Here is a 20,780-nt window from a genome sequence, read left to right as displayed (position 1 = left end):
GGCGGAAAATCATGTGATAGCACTGTCAGCAGTATTCATTCCGGGAGTGGACAACTGGGAAGCAGACTTCCTCAGCACGACCTCCACCCGGGAGAGTGGGGACTTCACCCAGAAGTCTTCCACATGATTATAAACCGTTGGGAAAAACTCGACAGGTATTGCGCCAGGTCAAGGGACCCTCAGGCAATAGCTGTTGACGCTCTGGTAACACCGTGGGTGTACCAGTCAGTGTATGTGTTCCCTCCTCTGCCTCTCATACCCAAGGTACTGAGATTGATAAGATGGAGAGGAGTAAGCACTATATTCGTGGCTCCGGATTGGCCAAGAAGGACTTGGTAACCGGAACTTCAAGAGATGCTCACGGAGGATCCGTGGCCTCTACCTCTAAGAAGGGTCCTGCTCCAGCGAGGACCCTGTCTGTTCCAAGACTTACCGCGGCTGCGTTTGACGGCATGGCGGTTGAACGCCGGATCCTGAAGGAAAAAAGGCATTCCGGATGAAGTCATCCCTATCCTGATCAAAGCCAGGAAGGATGTAACCGCAAAACATTATCACCGCATTTGGCAAAAATATGTTGCGTGGTGCGAGGCCAGTAAGGCCCGACGGAGGAAATTCAACTGGGTCGATTCCTACATTTCCTGCAAACAGGAGTGTCTATGGGCCTGAAATTGGGGTCCATTAAGGTTCAAATTTCGGCCCTGTCAATTTTCTTCCAAAAAGAACTAGCTTCAGTCCCTGAAGTTCAGACGTTTGTAAAAGGGGTACTGCATATACAGCCTCCTTTTGTGCCTCCAGTGGCACTTTGCGATCTCAATGTAGTTTTTGGGTTCCAAAAGTCACATTGGTTTGAACCACTTAAATCTGTGGAGTTAAAATATCTCACATGGAAAGTGGTCATGCTGTTGGCCCTGGCCTGGGCCAGGCGCGTGTCAGAATTGGCGGCTTTATCCTGTAAAAGCCCTTATCTGATTTTCCATTCGGACAGGGCGGAATTGAGGACTCGTTCTCAGTTTCTCCCTAAGGTGGTTTCAGCGTTTCACCTGAACCAACCTATTGTGGTGCCTGCGGCTACTAGGGACTTGGAGGACTCCAAGTTGCTAGACGTTGTCAGGGCCCTGAAAATATATTTTTCCAGGACGGCTGGAGTCAGGAAAACTGACTCGCTGTTTATCCTATATGCACCCAACAAGCTGGGTGCTCCTGCTTCTAAGCAGACTATTGCTCGTTGGATTTGTAGTACAATTCAGCTTGCACATTCTGTGGCAGGCCTGCCACAGCCAAAAATCTGTAAATGCCCACTCCACAAGGAAGGTGGGCTCATCTTGGGCGGCTGCCCGAGGGGTCTCGGCTTTACAACTTTGCCGAGCAGCTACTTGGTCAGGAGCAAATACGTTTGTAAAATTCTACAAAATTGATACCCTGACTGAGGAGGACCTGGAGTTCTCTCATTGGTGCTGCAGAGTCATCCGCACTCTCCCGCCCGTTTGGGAGCTTTGGTATAATCCCCATGGTCCTTACGGAGTCCCCAGCATCCACTTAGGACGTTAGAGAAAATAAGAATTTACTTACCGTTAATTCTATTTCTCGTAGTCCGTAGTGGATGCTGGGCGCCCATCCCAAGTGCGGATTGTCTGCAATACTGGTACATAGTTATTGTTACCAAAAAAATCGGGTTATTGCTATAGTGAGCCATCTTTTCTAGAGGCTCCTCTGTTATCATGCTGTTAACTGGGTTCAGATCACAAGTTGTACGGTGTGATTGGTGTGGCTGGTATGAGTCTTACCCGGGATTCAAAATCCTTCCTTATTGTGTACGCTCGTCCGGGCACAGTATCCTAACTGAGGCTTGGAGGAGGGTCATAGGGGGAGGAGCCAGTGCACACCAGATAGTCCTAAAGCTTTCTTTAGATGTGCCCAGTCTCCTGCGGAGCCGCTATCCCCATGGTCCTTACGGAGTCCCCAGCATCCACTACGGACTACGAGAAATAGAATTATCGGTAAGTAAATTCTTATTAAAAGAAAGGAACCAACCTGGTTTTGCCTTTTAAAATATTGCTACTTTAAAACATTGGGCGAAGGAATGTTTGATACAATTTCCTTAATGACTACGTTTGAAAAACGTTGTGACTATGAGTGTCAGTAAATAGCTTAATGCATCGTAGCTCCTAAACATTTTGCAAGTGCATTACCTACAGTATCTTAAACAATTTGCATTAATCAAATCACAATTGCAGTTTCGCTTGTAGAGAAAAATACATGAAGAAAATCTGAGTAGACCTAGCTCTATTACTGTGTCTGCCTGTGCTTTCACTTTCATCATATTACTGTTGTGTTTATATCCTCTCCACTGGCGTATCTATAATGGGTGCAGTGTGTGCCGTGCACACGGGCCTCTGGGCCCAGAGGGGGACCACACCGCACACACTGCACCCATTTCTCCTATACTTACCTCTCTGGCATCCATCAGTGTCCGTGTGTGGGCCTCCTCCTCTCCCGAATCCCGTAGCCGGCAGCACTGTTCGCGCTCTAAGAGAGCACTAGAGACTCTGGCACAGTAAACAGCGCGTGCGCAGGTCTCCGAAAAAATGCCCTTTGCATCTTTTTTTCGGAGACGTGCGCATGCGCTGCAGTCTCTGGCACTGTGCCAGAGGGCCTAAAATTTGTTAGCAGTTGGGCAAAACCACGTGCACTGCAGGGCGGTGGGGGGTGACAGATATAACATGTGCAGAGAGAGTTAGATTTGGGTGGGGTGTGTTCAAACTGAAATATAAAGTGCAGTGTACAAATAAAGCAGCCAGTATTTACCCTGCACAGAAACAATATAACCCACCCAAATCTAACTCTCTCTGCAAATGTTATATCTGCCTCCCCTGCACTGCATATGGTTTTGCCCAACTGCTAACAAATTTGCTGCTGCGATCAACTCTGAATTACCCCCAGAGTCTCTAGTGCTCACTCCCAGCGCTAAAAGCGCCGCCGCTGCCAGCTACGGGACGGGAGAGGAGGGGGCCCACACACGGAGACTGCACACGGGTCCCCTCCTCTCTAGATACACCTGTGATCCTCCCTTATGTGTAATTGATGGGCCATGTTGGGAGGTTAGATATACTATTGTAACTGGACATCAAGCCATCAGCCGTGGTAATAGTACTAACTAACTCCCTAAGATCTATGCAGTATTTTAGAAAGGAGCAGCTTTCCAACCAATAACGGTTAGACTTATCATTGATTAGTAAATACCATCTCCCTATCACATAAAAGTGCTTCAGCTATGAAAGAAGGAGAAGCAGAGCGTCCACATCTGAAGCGTTGCAGTGTGACCACATTTCCCATTCAATGATACAACAGGTGTTTCAAACATTTACTGTAGATCAATGTCCGTTTGCCACAGTCATGAGGCCTATTACTAACAACAACAGATGATTTGTATTAGAAAGCAAAGCTAAATACATTTGAAAATGTAAACATTTCCTAGTCACTAAATAACACAAATGAACAGAAGGCCCAAATGAAGACAGGTCTGCATATTCCATCCTATATATAAGAAATGCAATTGGTGACAAACCTTGTTGGCAACGTACAGCATCCATCAGCCGTCAGTCGGACTTGGGTCTCATAGCTATCCGATGGGCACTCAACCTGCTGGACTGGAGGGCACTCCACAGTACTGCAATCCACACTGAAAACTGAAAGAGGACAAGGGGGTTGTCAGTACATCCAAAAGTGACATACCTGCATGAATGGCTAGCAATGTAACGTGGTGACGATAGCAGAGGTGTGAAGATAAACATCATTACAGGTAATTGACCTCAATATCCTGATTCTGCCTCTCATCATGGCAGCATATGATACAATAACACTTCAATGGGGTCCAAGGGAAAATGAGCAATATTACCAGTGTTGGACTGGGGCATGAAGGGCCCACCATGGTAATGCAGTGGTAGGGGCCCATGCTTAGGGGTGTGGTCAGCCTCCAGAGGGGCTGTGGCTAGCTGTCACAGAGGCTTGGCTAACCATTAGAGAGTACAGTCTGGCCCACGTGATACATATATATAGTAAATACTGCTAGTGCATGCATGATAATGTACCAGATTAATTACAGCAATGCACTGTAGAAAATACACCATAGTCCTGTGCAGTATAATGTAACATATGTATAATGTATAATTCAAATGCACAGTCTAGAACCTGATCCCTAGAGGAGGAGTTGGGCCCCCACACAGGCAGGTGGGGCCCACCAGGAGTCTCCATGGGACCAAGTGGGTCAGCCCAACCCTGGATGATATTGGCAGCATTCACCCGACCTTTCCGGGGGCGCTTCACGGCCATTGTATAGAATTTTAGTGCTTGCTCCCTTTATTTCAATATGTTTTTGTAGAAGCAATCTTATACTAATTAGTGCATATTAATACATAGTTTGAATTCTTCATAATGTAAAGTTGTAATAGAGAACATCGATATAATCTAGACAGAACCGAACTACAGACAGACCCTTAACAAATCCTAGATAGAACTCTAGGGAGTAGGGCCCCTCACAATATGTTGCATTAAACGCTCCCTATTTGTCATTGTATGCTCAGCACAGTGCTGAAGAATATAATATAATAGTTAATAATAATAATGTTTCCATATAACAAATAATGTAGGTAATAAATACTGCACCGGTTATCTAGATAGATGTCTCAGGAATCCAAATCAGAAATATTTTGTGATTACTAATGTTACTGTATATCCTTGTATCTGCAACAATGCTCAGCTAGCTAAATCTGGAATGGTATCCGGACTATGGGTCAACAGCACTTAGGGCGACACACCTTAGGTCGATGCCTATTGGTCGACAGTGACTAGGTCGACACCAGAAATAGGTCGACATTGCCATTAGGTCGACATGAACAAGGTCAACATGGAAAAAGGTCGACATGGGTTTTTCACTTAAAAAAAAACCTTTTTCATACTTCACGATCCACGTGGACTACAATTGGGAACGGTAACCTGTCCGAAGCATGGGGTTCCCGGTCACTTTACAAAGAAAACGACACCCAAAAAAAATTTATAAAATCATGTTGACCTTTTTTCATGTTGACCTTGTTCATGTCCACCTAATGGTTGTGTCAACATATTGCCTGTGTCGACCTACTCACTGTCAACCGATGGGCGTCGACCTAATGTGTGTCGACCCTGAGTCCCATACCCATCTGGAATGATACTTTCCTATACTACCATGAAATGAAAAGTGCACAAGTTAGCTACTATATGCAATGCACTCCTTTTATCTGTGATAAACTTCTATTAATCATTAAGATAAAGCATTCATTTCTTTACTACTAATATTTTTCTGCCAATATAATTCAGCCTTTTATTAGAACTACATTCAAAAAAAACTAGATCTTTTTTTAACACGGTCTGTAATGTATAAAAAAGGTTATGGGAAGCTGAAAAAAAATGCAGAAAAGGGAGAATTGCAAATGTTTGTAATTGTTCACCACGTGCAATATGAGTGCAGCTCCAAGGATAACCACTGTGCCCAGTCATCAGCAGTAAAACATCCTGCTACAGGAATGTGTCTGCATACTGGGAGGGCTGGATTAAGATTTGTGGGGGCCCCTGGACAACTAACTTGTGGGGGACCATACCAATAAAACTTAATATGATATGTTGGTGAAGTTATAAAAAATAATAATGTTTAGATATTCCCAGCACCATAAATGTGTTAAATACATTGTAGTATCCCATGTTCTCCAGTTCACATGTTCCACAGTGTCCCCCACGCCGGTGATGTAGCTATGATTGGGGGGGCCCAGTGTGTGTGGGCCCATGGGTGACCTCTCATGCCCTGTTGTTATTGCGGCACTGCTTATTGCTGTAGAGGTACATTCCACATGCCCTCCCATCAGTAGAAGCACTGCCCCATCTTGCAGCCTCAAGCCATGCCTTTATCAGTATTAAAGGGTGTAAAAATAAGCCCAGGATAGTAAAAACATTTGCACTGTGCAACAGCTTGCAGTTTTGTTACTTGACAAGTTACACAGAATTGGTGCAAGATTCCTGTATGGTTACAATTATCATTTTCCGTTGAAATAAACCATTTCTTTTCTTTTTTGTTTTATCTGTAAATGTAATTTTCATGTATTGCTTTCTCTAATGACAAGTTGTAGTTATAATTTTGTTTTTTATCTTTATTTCGCATTAGATCCTATATCATCACACGCATAGTCTAGTGAAAGGTGGATGTACAGGGGGTTTTATTTTCTATCCCTTAGTTTAATCCAGCTTTATGAGAATGATGACTTGTAAATTCCTGTATAGTATCCCTTTATTTGCATCTGGTGAATTGTCTCTTATCTTTTAACTCCCACTACAAGGTCTTTCAATTGGGGTCATTTTTACAGTTTAATTCTTTTGAAGTGAGCTGTTCTGTAACTTCTGACTTGCAAATGATTTATTAGTATTAAATGCTTTACTTTAGGAAGTCATAAAGAAATATTGCTAAGTATAGATTCCTTTGAAACTCACATCTCATTTCTCGCTTGCAAAGTATGACACATTTTCAATATAGAATGATAGATGCTTTGGAAAGGGATGCCAGAATGTCAGGTTATCAATGGTTTGGGATAACAATGCTAAGTCGTGTAGCCTTAAAGCCTTGCAATCTCAACATTTTTCTTTACAGTGCACTTCTCCATCAATGACATATTACCCTTGATGTGGAAGCAAAATAAATAAATAAAAAAACAAAGAGGTGGAACATAATACACTAATGCTGGACACACGTGAGCCAATATTGTTGTTGTCTCCAGGATTCATTTCTAACGAGGCCACACACATGTGGTCAGAAAACATGGGACTCTGATTAATTATACTTATCTAATCTTATCTTTATAACTCCAGTGTTGGCAATTCTGAAAGAAGGTATGAATAGAAGAGGTGGCAATGGCTTGATGAAGTCAAATACATCAACAAGTGTGCATGGTTAGGTATAAAGTGACATCAACGGGTTGTTATATGACATCTACATCCCCCCGCCCCCTCAAAATCCAGAAAGTCGGCATGCCGACTAACAGGGACTATTCCCACTCGTGGGTGTCCACGACAACCATATAATGGGAATATTTATTACCAGTTATTTATATAGCGCACACATATTCCGCAGTGCTTTACAGAGAATATTCGGTCATTCACATCAGTCCCTGCCCCAGTGGAGCTTACAATCTATATTCCCTATCACATGTACACGCACACACATTCATGCTAGGGTTAATTTTTGTTGGGAGCCAATTAACCTACCAGTATATTTTTGGATTGTGGGAGGAAACCGGAGTACCCGGAGGAAACCCACGCAAGTACGGGGAGAATATACAAACTCCCCACAGTTAGGGCCATGGTGGGAATTGAACCCATGACCTCAGTGCTGTGAGGCAGTAATGCTAACCATTACACCATCCGTACTGCCCTAATAGAACATGTGGTGAGCGCAGCCACCGAGCCCGCAAGGGGCTTCATTGTGCACCCCCCCCCCTTCCCCTGCCGGCATTCCAAACGCCAGGATTCCAACGTCGGTATGGTGACCGGCGGGATCCCAAATGCTGGTCACCCTTACCCAACCCACATCATCACTCCCCTGCCCACTCAGTGCACATTAAGGTAGATGGTGCTTGATGATGGAATTTCTGTAATTATAGCAGGCCCCTGCCCAACTTTGGCAGGATAGCCTCCCATGCAGGAGACTTATCTACTCTTTCAGGAGTCTGAGAGTTCCCCCAAATTTGTGAGTCTCATGGACATTCTGAAGAGAGTAAGCAACTAAAAGGGGGGAACTCAAATGTTTTTTAGACAGGAAAAAACAGACACCCAACTGACTTTTCAAACATTTGAATTCCCCCCAAAGAGTTTAATACAACACACCAGGGGGCATATTTACTAAAAGTCAATTTTGAGTAGATTTTGTGTGACACGTATTTACTAAAGTCAAAAGCGACTCAAAATTGACAGAAATTTTCCCCTAAAATTATCCTACCCACCCGTACTAAGATCTGATCAAAATAATGTTATCCCAATCCTACTTCTGCCACTAGTTGCCTGCTATTGTGTTTTTTTTTTCATTGATCGCTTCAACCCCACCATGTGTTTTTCCTGTAATGTTTACCTACACTGATTGTACACCTTTCCATTGTGCCCTACATGCAGGGTACATCATACTACTACATAAGCAACAGTTTTCCCATATATGAACTTGGCCCTTGTATGGATCACCTCCCACAGTGTAACCTTCAAAGTGCGCCCAACATGGCTGCCCCATATGGTACACTTGTGGATGGGATGAAAAATACATAGGCCTAATGGTTTTGATGGAACCCTACTCTGAACTGTAGGACTCTGAAATCACCCCCATTTTGTGTCATCTATTCTAGGGGTGGACTTTTCCACCCTGGGTAATCCTAGGCTGAGCGCCCAAGATGGCTGCCGCACCTGGTACCTTGTGAGGGTGGAATACACAACCCTTGGAAGTTATTACCCAAAATGCCTACACCAATCCTGCATTATGCTTTCTGTGTGCTTAAGGTTTTCTTTTATGTCTGTGTGGCTTATCTATTGTTGTATTACTCAAATCCTCTGTATCATGTGCATTGTTTTTGATATCTGTAAAGCGCCTTGAGTCCTGTTGGAGAAAGAGCGCTATATAAATACAATTATTATTATTATTATTATTAAATAGAACTACAATAGAACCATCAATACTTTACCAAAGAGTACAATTCCTAAACCATATTTACTAACAGTCGATTTGAAAATCGACCCAAAATCACAATTTTTAATAGAACCATCAGAAACAGTTCTATTTGATTTTTTTTTTTTCATGTAGAATTGCCTGAAACCTCAATATGATGATAAAAACATGGTAGAAAAGCATGTGAGGCATTCTTGCTGCATAAATCATGACATTGAAATGCACAGCAATAATAAATAAAAAAAAGTGGCTATGCAAATTAGCACAGAAATTAAGGGGTTTGATGGTAATACAGTGCATTTGACCTGTTTTGACCAATAGAAATGCTTTTGTATATTTTAGGCTGATTTGGGGTAAATTTTTGATCGGTTATCGTGTTTTGCTGATTGTGGGTTAATTTTTGATGAATGGAACATTTTTAGAACTTCAAAATAAACTCACATTACACAGTAATTTTTAATAGGAACTCAAAATCGACTTTCAATGTAATGAGATAACTGGAACAGAACCACTGTAGACAATTTTGTGAGGATGTTGGTTCTATTCGGGTCGATTTTAAATAGAACCAAAATCGACTTCTGGTGAATATTATGGCATGCTCGCACACGTTCTAATCCATGTGGATTGAATGATTCTTGACCATGCATATTTTGTGATTACACATGTGACTATATTGGGCCAATTTGATGATATCACCATATGTGTGTGGTTAGCTTAGGAAACTGAAATAGAAGAAAGGGCCTAAGAATATAATGTTCCTTTTCGCTACACAGGTAATTTTGACCGGACATTTTATAACTGCCAGTAAGGACCAGGCTCTTCAGACAGTCAGATATACATACTGATGTCACTTTGAAAGAACATCATGGCAGCTTTCAGCTACCAATATCTACCAATATGCAGGGTTATTAAGAAATACCATTTTAACAATTTCTAACAAAACGACTATTTGTGATAACGAGTTAACGACACGCACCATACACCATTTTGTAGTCAAATTGTGTAAGATTATTACAGCAACTTGCAAATGTGTGCACCTTGAGACACACGGAAGATATCAACACGGTAATTGAATTCTTACAAAACACATGTTAACATATCTGCATCAACTCCAGCAATAGGGACTTTGTTGTGGCCAGCAGAGGATAGACAAGTTGCCGTCTGTTGTGTGGCCAATCCAGCACTGTGGAATTGTTTTATCCAAGTCATTTTTTACTTCATTGTGCCAGTGTGGCTGTGCTCCATCTTGCTGAAACATGAAGTTGTCTTTGTGCGGTTGAGGCATCAACCAGTTAATAAGCATATCAAGATAAGAAGCTAATTTTCTTTCTTGGAAAAAGAAAGGGGCATGCACTCTTTTAAAGGACATATAGATGTGTATATGTCCTCATACATCTATGCCTAGCGTGAATGAGCCACCAGGTCGTGTGCATGCTTACTGTAGCACAGAAGACATTAGCCTGCAGGAGAATCCCACACATGCTCCGCTGTAGATATGGAAAGTTTGGTTCTTTGAATGTTCTGTTTGTTAACTTTACGGCTGGTGTGGAAGGTACACTCGTCTCTGAAAATTAGATGGTCAATAAAACTCTCTTCACAATGTTCCTGCATGACATGCGATTTTGTCCTGATCGCTTAAGCTGGGTACACATTAGATGGCCAGCAACGATGCAATGTCAACAACGATTTTCCTTGAACTCCCGGACAATATATATATTGCATAGTGTGTACACACTGTGCAATCTTGCAAAAGATATCGTCAGTGGCCACATCCAGGAGTATGCGGTCATTGACAATATCCTCAGATTTTGCTGCATGTAGGTCCGACCAGAACACGTACTACTGTCGTTCCAATCCATCGGAATCGGACAAATCGTTCAAAATATCGTCTAGTGTGTACTCAGTTTGTAGGAAGTCATTTGCAGTCGCTACTGCAAAATATTCCAGTCATTTGTGAAATTTTTAACTCGCCTTTGTTATGAATTTCTTTGGGCTGCGTTAATAAATGGCACGATCACACTTCCCTTGTTCATCAGATGCACATGGTGGTCCATGGCTTTTACCTTTACACAAACAAAAGTTGGTGGTGATTTCCCAAATTGCATTGAAATGTTGTTGTGCAGCAACAACAGAACCCGTTTTGCTTACTTCAAGCATACAAACTGCCTTTTTCACAGCATTGGCAGACATATTTCCTGTCTGGTCATGTGACACACTTCCAGTTGCATGTCACCATGGCCATCTCTAATTAAAACTTCCACAGTGTTTCTATGAACCTGTGTATGGATAGTGTTGTTACCTTAATATTTAAATAGTCATTATTTTATAAATTGACTTTTGTAAGAACCGTGTCCTGTTTACAGTTTCTATTAGAAAGTTTATAAGTGATGAATGTGGGTGCAAATGCTAAATGACTATAATCTAAATGAGCACTGTGCGCTATCAATCCCAATGCTGAAACTGCATGGGTAACATACAATAATTAAGCATCCACCCTATTTCTCAGTACAGATGACACAGACTTGGTAAAGTGAGCAAATCTATTTACTAAAGTAAACTGTGTTACAACTCAGCTACAAATTGCTCTTCACTTCTCATCGTTGTATTATACTGTAAATTCCATTCAAATTTGTAGTACATGATACAAACAAGCTGCCAGTACATTGGCTTACAGTATAATGGGAGGCACTATATGACACATACACATATATGTGAATTGTATTCGTTAAGAATTTGATGAATAAGTGCTTAGTATTTCTATTGATTCATTTGGCATTCACTGTGATAGCATCTAGAGCTGTGAATTAATGTGCTAGCAATCCATACAGAAACATCAGAGAGCTAAAAAAACATCACACATTTCAGCGCTTCAGAGAAACTGTGAAGTTGAAGGCACGCTGAGACAAGGCAATCTTCAAAAGTTTTTCTCCACCTAGTTAACTTTAAAGCAGTTGTTTATGGAGTGGAACTACAGCATTCACAATTGCACAAAAGTCACCCCGTTCCATCGGTGGGTATACCACATGGCTAAGACAGATATCCGTCCATTGTGCTTTTCTCTATTACATACTAACAGTCTAGGTATACTGTAGGGCAGTTTCTTCCATAAGGCAAGAACAGAACGCCATATCAAATGGCAAAATCCTACTACAGCAAGGGCAGGCTGCTTACCTTGCCTCCTGGCCCCCAACTTACTTCCTCTACCTCTGATCACCTCTGCTCTTAGCTCCGGGCCAGCAATAAATATCTGATTGCAGGGAGAAGAGCGGAGTGATACATCAGTGGCTCTGCTCCCATCTACAACCACTATAATAGAAGCATAGTGACAGACAGCAGAACTGCACATAAAGCATAAACCCTTTCTCCAAAGACTTTAGTCACCATTACCTGAAATAGTACAGAGAGTGGGTACTGCAGGTGCAGAGGCTCAGAGGGAACATTCCTTTGAATGATCTATTAGAGTTAACGGCTCACTCATCCCTGAAATTTACATGGCAAAAGGGTCATTAGATGACACCTGCTGCTAGCAGTGACCTCAGCACAGGGTTTCTCTGCTGAACTGCATCAGTAACTGCACATGATGGAAGCGGGGGCTAACGATGACTTATAAAGATGACTTTATATTACTTTGATATCAATATATTTATATAGTGTATATTATTATTATTATTATTATTTTTTTTATATATTATTGAGCACTGAAGACTACAAAATGTGACTGACACAACTTCTACATCTTCTCTAGATATATGGTTAAAGACTACAGAGCCTTATCGGTCACTAATTATTTTACACTACTACATAATTGTAAAAAGAACAAAAGTTGAAATGCGTGAGGCCATTGAGGCCGAGTCGTTTATTTCTTGTTAGACTGTATCGCTTAGGACCTGATTCAGGTGGATCTAAAAGGCACTGCAGCTGCGTCTTTGGACGCAGTGGCTGTGCAAATATATTCTAATGCTGCAGGAGGTGTCTTGTGTTAAAAGACGCCAACTGCCAGCATCTCAGATCCAATGCCTGTGTCCGAAAACACAGCACTGGATCACCATCGCGACCATCAGTCATAGCATCAGCCATCCGAGTAACCCTGAGGTTACTGAGAATGTCTGACACATCTCTGCAGTCGAGGACAGTAATTGTGCATCAGAAGACGCAGTCACGGGTCTCGGCACTGCAACAAAATGCAGGCGACAGGGGATTGCGACAAAGGTCACAGTAACATCACTACAGTGTAGCCCTGGTGCATGCGCAGTCCCCAACACATCAATTTCAACCGATTAGGGACTGCATGTGGAGCTGAATCAGCCCTTTTAGACGCTAACCACAAGAACTAGATTTAAATAAATTAAAAAAATCCCCAAAACCCAGAAACATCACATCACACTTTGTTTTGCCAAAAGAGAAATACACAGCTACCATAGAGTATTAGCTTGGAAATATTGTTCAGTGCTCCAGCGCTTTTCAGGAGAGAGAAAAAGGCCTCTAAGGAGATACCCTAGACCCATTAACAAACACTGACTGACAAGTTTATGCATAACACAAAACGTGTAATACATTATAATATTGTTATAACACAAGATGTTACGAACCGTGCACACAGACTTCATGCTAGATGTGGCTTCTCATTTTAATTCGTTAATAACATGTAAAAACAAATTCAGAATTCAAATGGAATCCTGTGTTACTAATTGCTTTTATTAACCGTTTCGCTGCTGAAGGATCTCAAGCTAGTATAATATTAACGGAGCATATTGCATCAACAGCAAATAAGTGGACATTTGTTTCTCAGTAAATAACTCTTGAAACCATCCGACTAAGGGGCTGATTTAGACCTGATCGCTGCAGTGCATTTTCACACAGCGGGCAATTATCGATGCGTATGCACCGCAATGCGCACGTGCGTTGGCAAACAACAACAGGCATCGCCGGACAGCGACAGGTTGGTTCGAAAATTTCAATAGCACAGCCGTTCGCATGCTGGTTGACAGGAAGAGGCCGTCTGTGAGTGGTAACTGACCGTTTTCTGGGAATGTCAGGAAAAACGCAGGCGTTCCCGAGCGTTGTAGCATCACTTTATTATGGGTCTAATTCATGTTTGTACGCAGATGGAATTGCAATTGCAATTTCTAGGCTAAAGAGTTGCTAATGTTAGCAAGTAAAGCTGCTGCCCATGATGAAAAGAAACACCCACCGGAGCTATTGCAATTAATTCTCCAAATTAATTCGCAATTGTGTACATGTTCGCGACCTATACTCAAAAATGAGTAACATTCGGGCTAAGGGTTGGTCTATGGATACACAAACTGGACACAGCAGGCACCATGTTTGTGCACGTACGAGCTTGCAGCTGTTAGTAAATACACATCCTGAAATCTGCGTTTTCCCAACCACACCCTGTAAACTCTGCGTCAAAACCTCCAAACGCTCACTTCCGGTCAATCACTTTTCCGTGAAACCCTCATTGCGAGCGATATGACAGTGGCGCCTTCCCACACACGCACTGCAATCACAGCACATGCATAGTCTGCTGATAATCGCTCCGTTGCGTGGTGATCAGCCATTGCGTACAAACACGAATGAGGCCCTGTGCGTACTACATTTATAGAATCACGTTTTTTTATTTTGTAGCGATGGATGAAAATATGATGATTTTAGAGGATATTTGTTATTTCTGCCTAAAATGAATTGTTTGGAGCTAGCTACTGTCTTGTTGTAATAGATGTACATGCCAACGTTTTATATCACAGCCAGAGCAGTAATATGTATTTTGTGTTAATAAACAATCCCATTGTTTATGAGAGCAGAAGCGCTAGCTATTATCAGCTTTTTTATAAAAGGGTCTAAGGTGTAATTTAGAGTGCATTCCTTTTCTCTCTAAATGCAATTTAATTTTCTGTACTGAAAAGCTTTTTACCTTGAAATTCTACAAACATTAATTGTGTGTTTAAGCTTCAGCTTCTGCAATAAACTCTGCAAAATCAACTTTACATGTAGTAATTTAGTGGAACCCATATCAGTATTAGGTTAAATGCTACTAGAAAAATGTCAGTGTTGGGAAAGGTCATTTGCATTCAAACCAAACAGTGGGGGTCATTCCGAGTTGATCGTAGCAGTGCTAAATTTAGCACAGATACAATCATCTTCCCTGACATGCGGGGGGACGCCCAGCACAGGGCTAGTCCGCCCCGCATGTCAGTCCGCCCCTCCCCCCCCACACAAACACAAAAGCATCGAACAGCGGCAATGCTTTTGTATTTGTGGAGCAACTCCCGGCCAGCACAGCTCCTGCGGCTGGTCGGCAGTTGATCATCGCTGCCACTGGCTGCAGCGGCTCCGTGAGACGTCACGCAGCCGCCGTGGCCCGCCACCCCAGTGGTCCGGCCACACCTGCGTTGGCCAGACCGCGCCCCCTATACAGCGGCTTAATGCCGCCGTCCCGCCCCCTCTCGCCCTGCGACCACCTCTGCCCGTCAATTAGGCAGAGGTGATCGCTACTGAGCGACGGCCTTCGGCCGTCCGGCATGCGCCACGCCGGCGACTGCGCAATTCCGACCCTAACGCTGCGCTGCGATAAACTGCAGCGAGCGATCGGGTCGGAATGACCCCCAGTGTGCACAGATTGTGTAGTAAACTTCCAACACTTTTAATAAGCAGAGATTACACCTTTATGGTAGTTAATTGAATACACTAAGAAGTAAGCATAACATTGCCATACTAAAATACTTGTGACATAACAGTCACAAGTATTTTAGTTAAATCCAGCAATCCTTTGAGTGTTCATCTTTATATTAAGACCTAACTGCACTGCGCTATGAGGCTACAGGTAGTGATAAATGGCCTACTGTATCTTACCTGGTTTGCATTCATACAGGTCACAGCACTCTCCTGGCTTGCCTGAAGCTTTAGACACAAGTATGTTTAGATAACCGGGCTGGCAAACTTTTCGCAAGCATCCTGCTGGGTTGCACACGCAGCGGCTGGGCAGCGGGCAGCATTCACCAGGAGGGGCATAGCCTTCGATGAGCACGGAGTCTTCTGCACACCGTGGAGAAAACTGCACCTCACATCGGGCTGACGAGCAGTCTGGTTTTTCTTCTGTAACAAAAGATAGAGATTGCAAACTGTGAGCAATTATGACCAACAACATTTACTCTAAGAGAACAAAAAAGTGACACAACTGTGTGTGGTTAAGTCTCAATATTCTGCTTAGTTTAACAGTGTTTTTGACATTTCTATTTTCATTAACTAATTTATAATGTGTTACCATTTCAGTGCAGTTTGGTGGTAGAAAACAAATTAAATTGCATAAAATATACCGTTTAATGAACAATGAAACAAAAAGCCAGGGCCGATGCAGTCTCTAATCAAACATGGGTGGTCATTTAGTGCACCAAGATTATAGGGGGGCCTAAAGCACTGGATGGGGGACAGTAGGTCACTCAGAATTTTCATTTTGCTAAGATAAACCTCCCTTGCCCTTCGTTGACTTGCAGCATTAAGGGTCCACTTGGAAAATGCAGTGATAGGGGCCCATACTTAGGGGTGAGGCCCATACTTAGGGGTGAGGACAGCCATAGTAAATACTGCTAGCATGATAATGGGCTTAATTCAGGTTGGATCGCAAAACGCGATCCAACAGCAAAAGTTGCTAAAAAGATGCGTGCGCATGGGCAGCGGGGCGGAGGGGGAGGGAACGCTCCGTTGCAGAGGTGGGGTCGCTGAAATGGGGGGCGTGGCGTGGGCGTGATCGCTTCGGCCACAGCCGCTAAGCTGCGCCGCTAGGAGGCAACCTTAATTTCTGCTTGATGAAGGAGGGGAGGCGTCCCCCAGCATGCTAACAAAAGGATTGCAAATTCTGCTAATTAGCAGAATTTAAAATCCTTACTGAATTAGGCCCAATGTTCTAAATTAATAACACCAATCCACTGCAGAAAAAACACAGCAAAGTCCTGTACAATGTAAATAACATGTGTACAATACATAATTCAAGTGCACAGTCTAGATGCTGATCCCTGGGGGGGCGGGCTGTTCCTCTATGCCCCTGTGGCCCAGTCCGGCCTTGCTCCCACTTTTAACCCACATTGTTTCTTTTTGATGATTTGAATGTATTATATTATCTTTTTAATATATATATATTTTTTTTTATATATTTATTTATTTATTTATTTTTGGGCATTCTGATGACAACCATAAAACAAGGTTTCCAAGGGAAAAGGTAACTATCTTATGATGAGAAGGAAGGTTCCGGTATGAATGGTCGACCATGTTATGGTCAACAGTCATTAGGTCGACCACTATTGGTCGACATTGACATGGTCGACATGGACACATGGTCGACACATGGAAATGGTCGACACATAATAGGTCAACACATGAAAAGGTCGACATGAGTTTTTTTACTTTTTTTGGTGTCGTTTTTCGGTGTCGTTTTTCGCTCGCCATGCTTCGGGCATGGTGCTTTCGCTTCGCTCGGCACAGATTACAGTTCAAATCGTAGTCCACGTGGATCGTAAAGTATGGAAAAGTTCCCCAAAAGAAAAAAAAGTTAAAAAACCTCATGTCGATCTTTTCATGTGTCGACCTTTCATGTGTCGACCATTTTCATGTGTCGACCATGTGTCCATGTCGACCATGTCAATGTCGACAAATAGTGGTCGACCTAATGACTGTCGACCATAACATGGTCGACCATGTGAACGGATACAGAGAAGGAAGGAGGGAGACATTGAGGCAATACTAAGCTGTCCTGGCAATGATCAAAGCAAGCAACAATTGATAAATATAGTTAAAAATATAATATAGGTATTTTGAATCATTAATAGATTTTTTTTACAAATTTTCCATTAAGAATAAACCTTTTTTTTATGCTCTTGTTTTCTGTTATCACCATAACAGAACAGCTATGATGGCATGACAAGTATTGCTACAATACTTTAAGAAGCTTGCTCGTGCAAAGGCCTTGGAGTTATTGCCAGCAATGACGCTGCTACCACTGATGGGGTGCATGTGTCCAAGGGGGCTCCAATTTCGCACATCCTGCACCAAGGCTTTTTAAAGGTCAATAGAGCTACAGCCTATGCCGTCATCTAAGCATAGGTCAACTTTCAGAATACATTGCCGGAAACGTGACGTCTTTGTAAGAAAGTATAAATTGGGAAAGGGGGCACCACACGGGCACACTGGTCGCTGACAACAGGTACTGGGAGGTTCTGCATGGTGGGCAATCCTGCTGTACATGGACCTCCTCACCTCTTAAAATGCCCCACCTAACTCTATTGCCCTTTAATAATTCTCCTCCTAATAATTAAAGGACTGTAAAGCTTATTATATACAAGCTAGAATCTGATTGGTTGCTACACCCCCAATTTCCTATTTCCTGTTTTAGAACCTTAAGGAAATCTGACCTCAAACCTTTAATAAAGTGAAATGGACATAATAGATGGACCAATGTTTTTTATGTACAGCGTAGGAAGAATGAAGGTATTACTGTATATATGTAAACATTTCCCGACACGCTAGTCTTTCTGCATATAATATACATCTGAGGAACACATCGGACATGACATGATACAATGCTATTTTCAGACTTTGGAACTTTCATCAAAATAATCTTTTCATCATGTCAGCCATAACAGGCAGCATGACCGTGGTAAAATTTGAACTTGCAATTAAGCCAACGGGTGCAAACAGTCATACCTAAAGTTATTAATATTAATAATGATGGTCATAGCAATATATATGCTAATAGAGACTACCTCACAGGTTAACAGGTTTAACATGGGTATGCTGTGCCCTTGAAGGAAAACCAGCTTATGTCAGCAGTTAGTTGTACAGAACACACTACTGAAAAGAAGGGACGCGCCAAGAATGTTTCTTTTCCTCCTACACATAACACAGAGAAATATACTCGAGAAGGCTGATGGTATCGCCATCAATGATATAACCTCTAAAAACATCTTCCCATGGCATATTGCACTCTTTGTTACATGATGCTATTAAAATACCTGACCCATTATTCTACATTGAAAAGCTCTCTGACAGTGGTTGATCGTCGCTTTTGCCAACATTGCAAATATAGTCTCATGTTATCTTCTCAATCCTAAATTGCTACAATGTGCTCTATCATACACTGTCGGCCACTTAAAACAAGCCCGCCTCAAGCCTACAGGGTGATACACCACATACATAATGCTAAAATCACTGCATCTTTATTTTTCTATCTAGACTAGACATCATACATCTAATACTCTAATTTGAATATATATATATATATAAAGCATTAAGGTGAATGAAGCTGCTTAGGAGAGTGCTGGGTTTTCTGTTTGGTATATTTGAGTTCGGTGGTCACAGCCCACTGCACCCCAACCCCTGGGAGTGGCGAGTGCAGTGGTTCCTCGTGTTTGTTTATATATATATATATATATATATATATATATATATATATATATATATAGTGCTAGTACTGTGCAAAAGTTCTAGGCAGGTGTGGAGAAAATGCTGCAAAAGTTTTAAGTAGGTATGGAGAAAATGCTGCAAAGTAGGAGTGCTTTCAAAAATAGAAGTGTTAATAGGTTTTTTTTTTTAAATGTTTACTTAATGTTCCGGATATAAAAGACAACAATGTCCCCCCACAAACGTGGAGAGAGAATATACAAAAAACTACAATACATACTGAATTGGAATATAACCTTAGTAGAGAAGCCATAGGGTTCCCAGAGGAAAAGATAATGGCCCTCATTCCGAGTTGTTCGCTCGCTAGCTGCTTTTAGCAGCATTGCACACGCTAAGCCGCCGCCTACTGGGAGTGTATCTTAGCTTAGCAGAATTGCGAACAAAAGATTTGCAAAATAGCGAATAGAAATTTCTTAGCAGTTTCTGAGTAGCTCGACACGTACTCTGCCAATGCGATCAGTTCAGTCAGTTTCGTTCCTGGTTTGAAGTCACAAACACACCCAGCGTTCGCCCAGGCACTCCCCCGTTTCTCCAGCCACTCCCGCGTTTTTCCCAGAAACGGCAGCGTTTTCTCACACACACCCATAAAACGGTCAGTTTCCGCCCAGAAACACCCACTTCCTGTCAATCACACTCCGATCACCAGAACGAAGAAAAATCCTTGTAATGCCATGAGTAAAATACCTAACTTTTGAGTAAAATAACTAAGCGCATGTGCTCTGCAAACATTGCGCATGCGCAGTAAGCGACTAATCGCAATATAGCGAAATTCGTCAACGAGCGAGCAACTCGGAATGAGGGCCAATATACTGATAATAAAAAATAAAATAAAAAAGAAATTGACATCTTGAGTAGCATGAACATGTCAGTCTTAGAGGAACCAAATAATAGTCACGTGTTTTCAATAGTACCAGTAGAGAACGGAAGAGTCAAGAAGAGGTAAGAGAAAAAGAGAGAAGGGAAAGAAGGGAAAGATATAGTGTAGAGGGGAAAGAGACAAAGGTAGAGGATCTGCTGGAACAACCCTGTACCAAACGATTTCGACTCGCAAAACTAATGCAAGAATGAAGGTGAGATACTGAGATACACGACATGGTACTATAAAGAACGACCCCAGGTCTGCATGAAAGGTCAGGAATTTACAAAGGTCACAGGAGGAGTGTCAAAGAACTCCTAGAGGAGCGTGAACTACATGCGGGGGCTTGAGATCTGAACCACAGGTCCCACATCAGTAGAAACTGTAATGATCTATTATGGAGGTATGCAGTAATCTTTTCCATGCTTGCGCAGTACCATACTTTATCAATGACCCGACTAATAGGGGGGGGGGGGGGGGGCTCAATCTGTTTCCAGTGGAGGGTAATTGAGCATCTAGCGGCGTTTAAGATCTACGTTATCACTTTACCGGAATTAGGGGGAGCATTTACAATGGGGAGGCCCAGGAGAAAAGACCAAGGATTTTTAGGCACCTGGGTGTTGAGCACTGTACTTTTCTGGTGTGCAACCTTATTCCAAAATAACCCAATCTTAGGACATGTCCACCAGACATGGAGATAAGAGCCTAGTCCGCCGCATCCTCTCCAACACATGGGGGAAGAAGAAG

At 42.4% G+C, this 20,780-nt stretch overlaps 1 protein-coding gene across 2 annotated transcripts in view; it reads right to left on the bottom strand.

Annotated features, from left to right (window-relative positions):
* The window catches only part of CRIM1 (cysteine rich transmembrane BMP regulator 1), a 960,049-nt gene that overhangs the window by 488,252 nt on the left and 451,017 nt on the right, over positions 1 to 20,780 (bottom strand). For both annotated transcript variants that reach the window (XM_063917972.1, XM_063917971.1), the window contains exons 3-4: positions 15,578 to 15,820; positions 3,566 to 3,686 (exon numbers count right to left, since the gene is read on the bottom strand). In XM_063917972.1, coding sequence (XP_063774042.1) covers positions 3,566 to 3,686; positions 15,578 to 15,820 — 364 coding nt within the window. The remainder of the gene's footprint in view (positions 1 to 3,565; positions 3,687 to 15,577; positions 15,821 to 20,780) is intronic.

The sequence above is a fragment of the Pseudophryne corroboree genome, chromosome 4 (assembly GCF_028390025.1).
Source record: "Pseudophryne corroboree isolate aPseCor3 chromosome 4, aPseCor3.hap2, whole genome shotgun sequence".
Classification (NCBI taxonomy): domain Eukaryota; kingdom Metazoa; phylum Chordata; class Amphibia; order Anura; family Myobatrachidae; genus Pseudophryne; species Pseudophryne corroboree.
The sequence above is the reverse complement of the archived record's forward strand: the minus strand, read 5'-3'. Positions and strand labels throughout refer to the sequence as shown.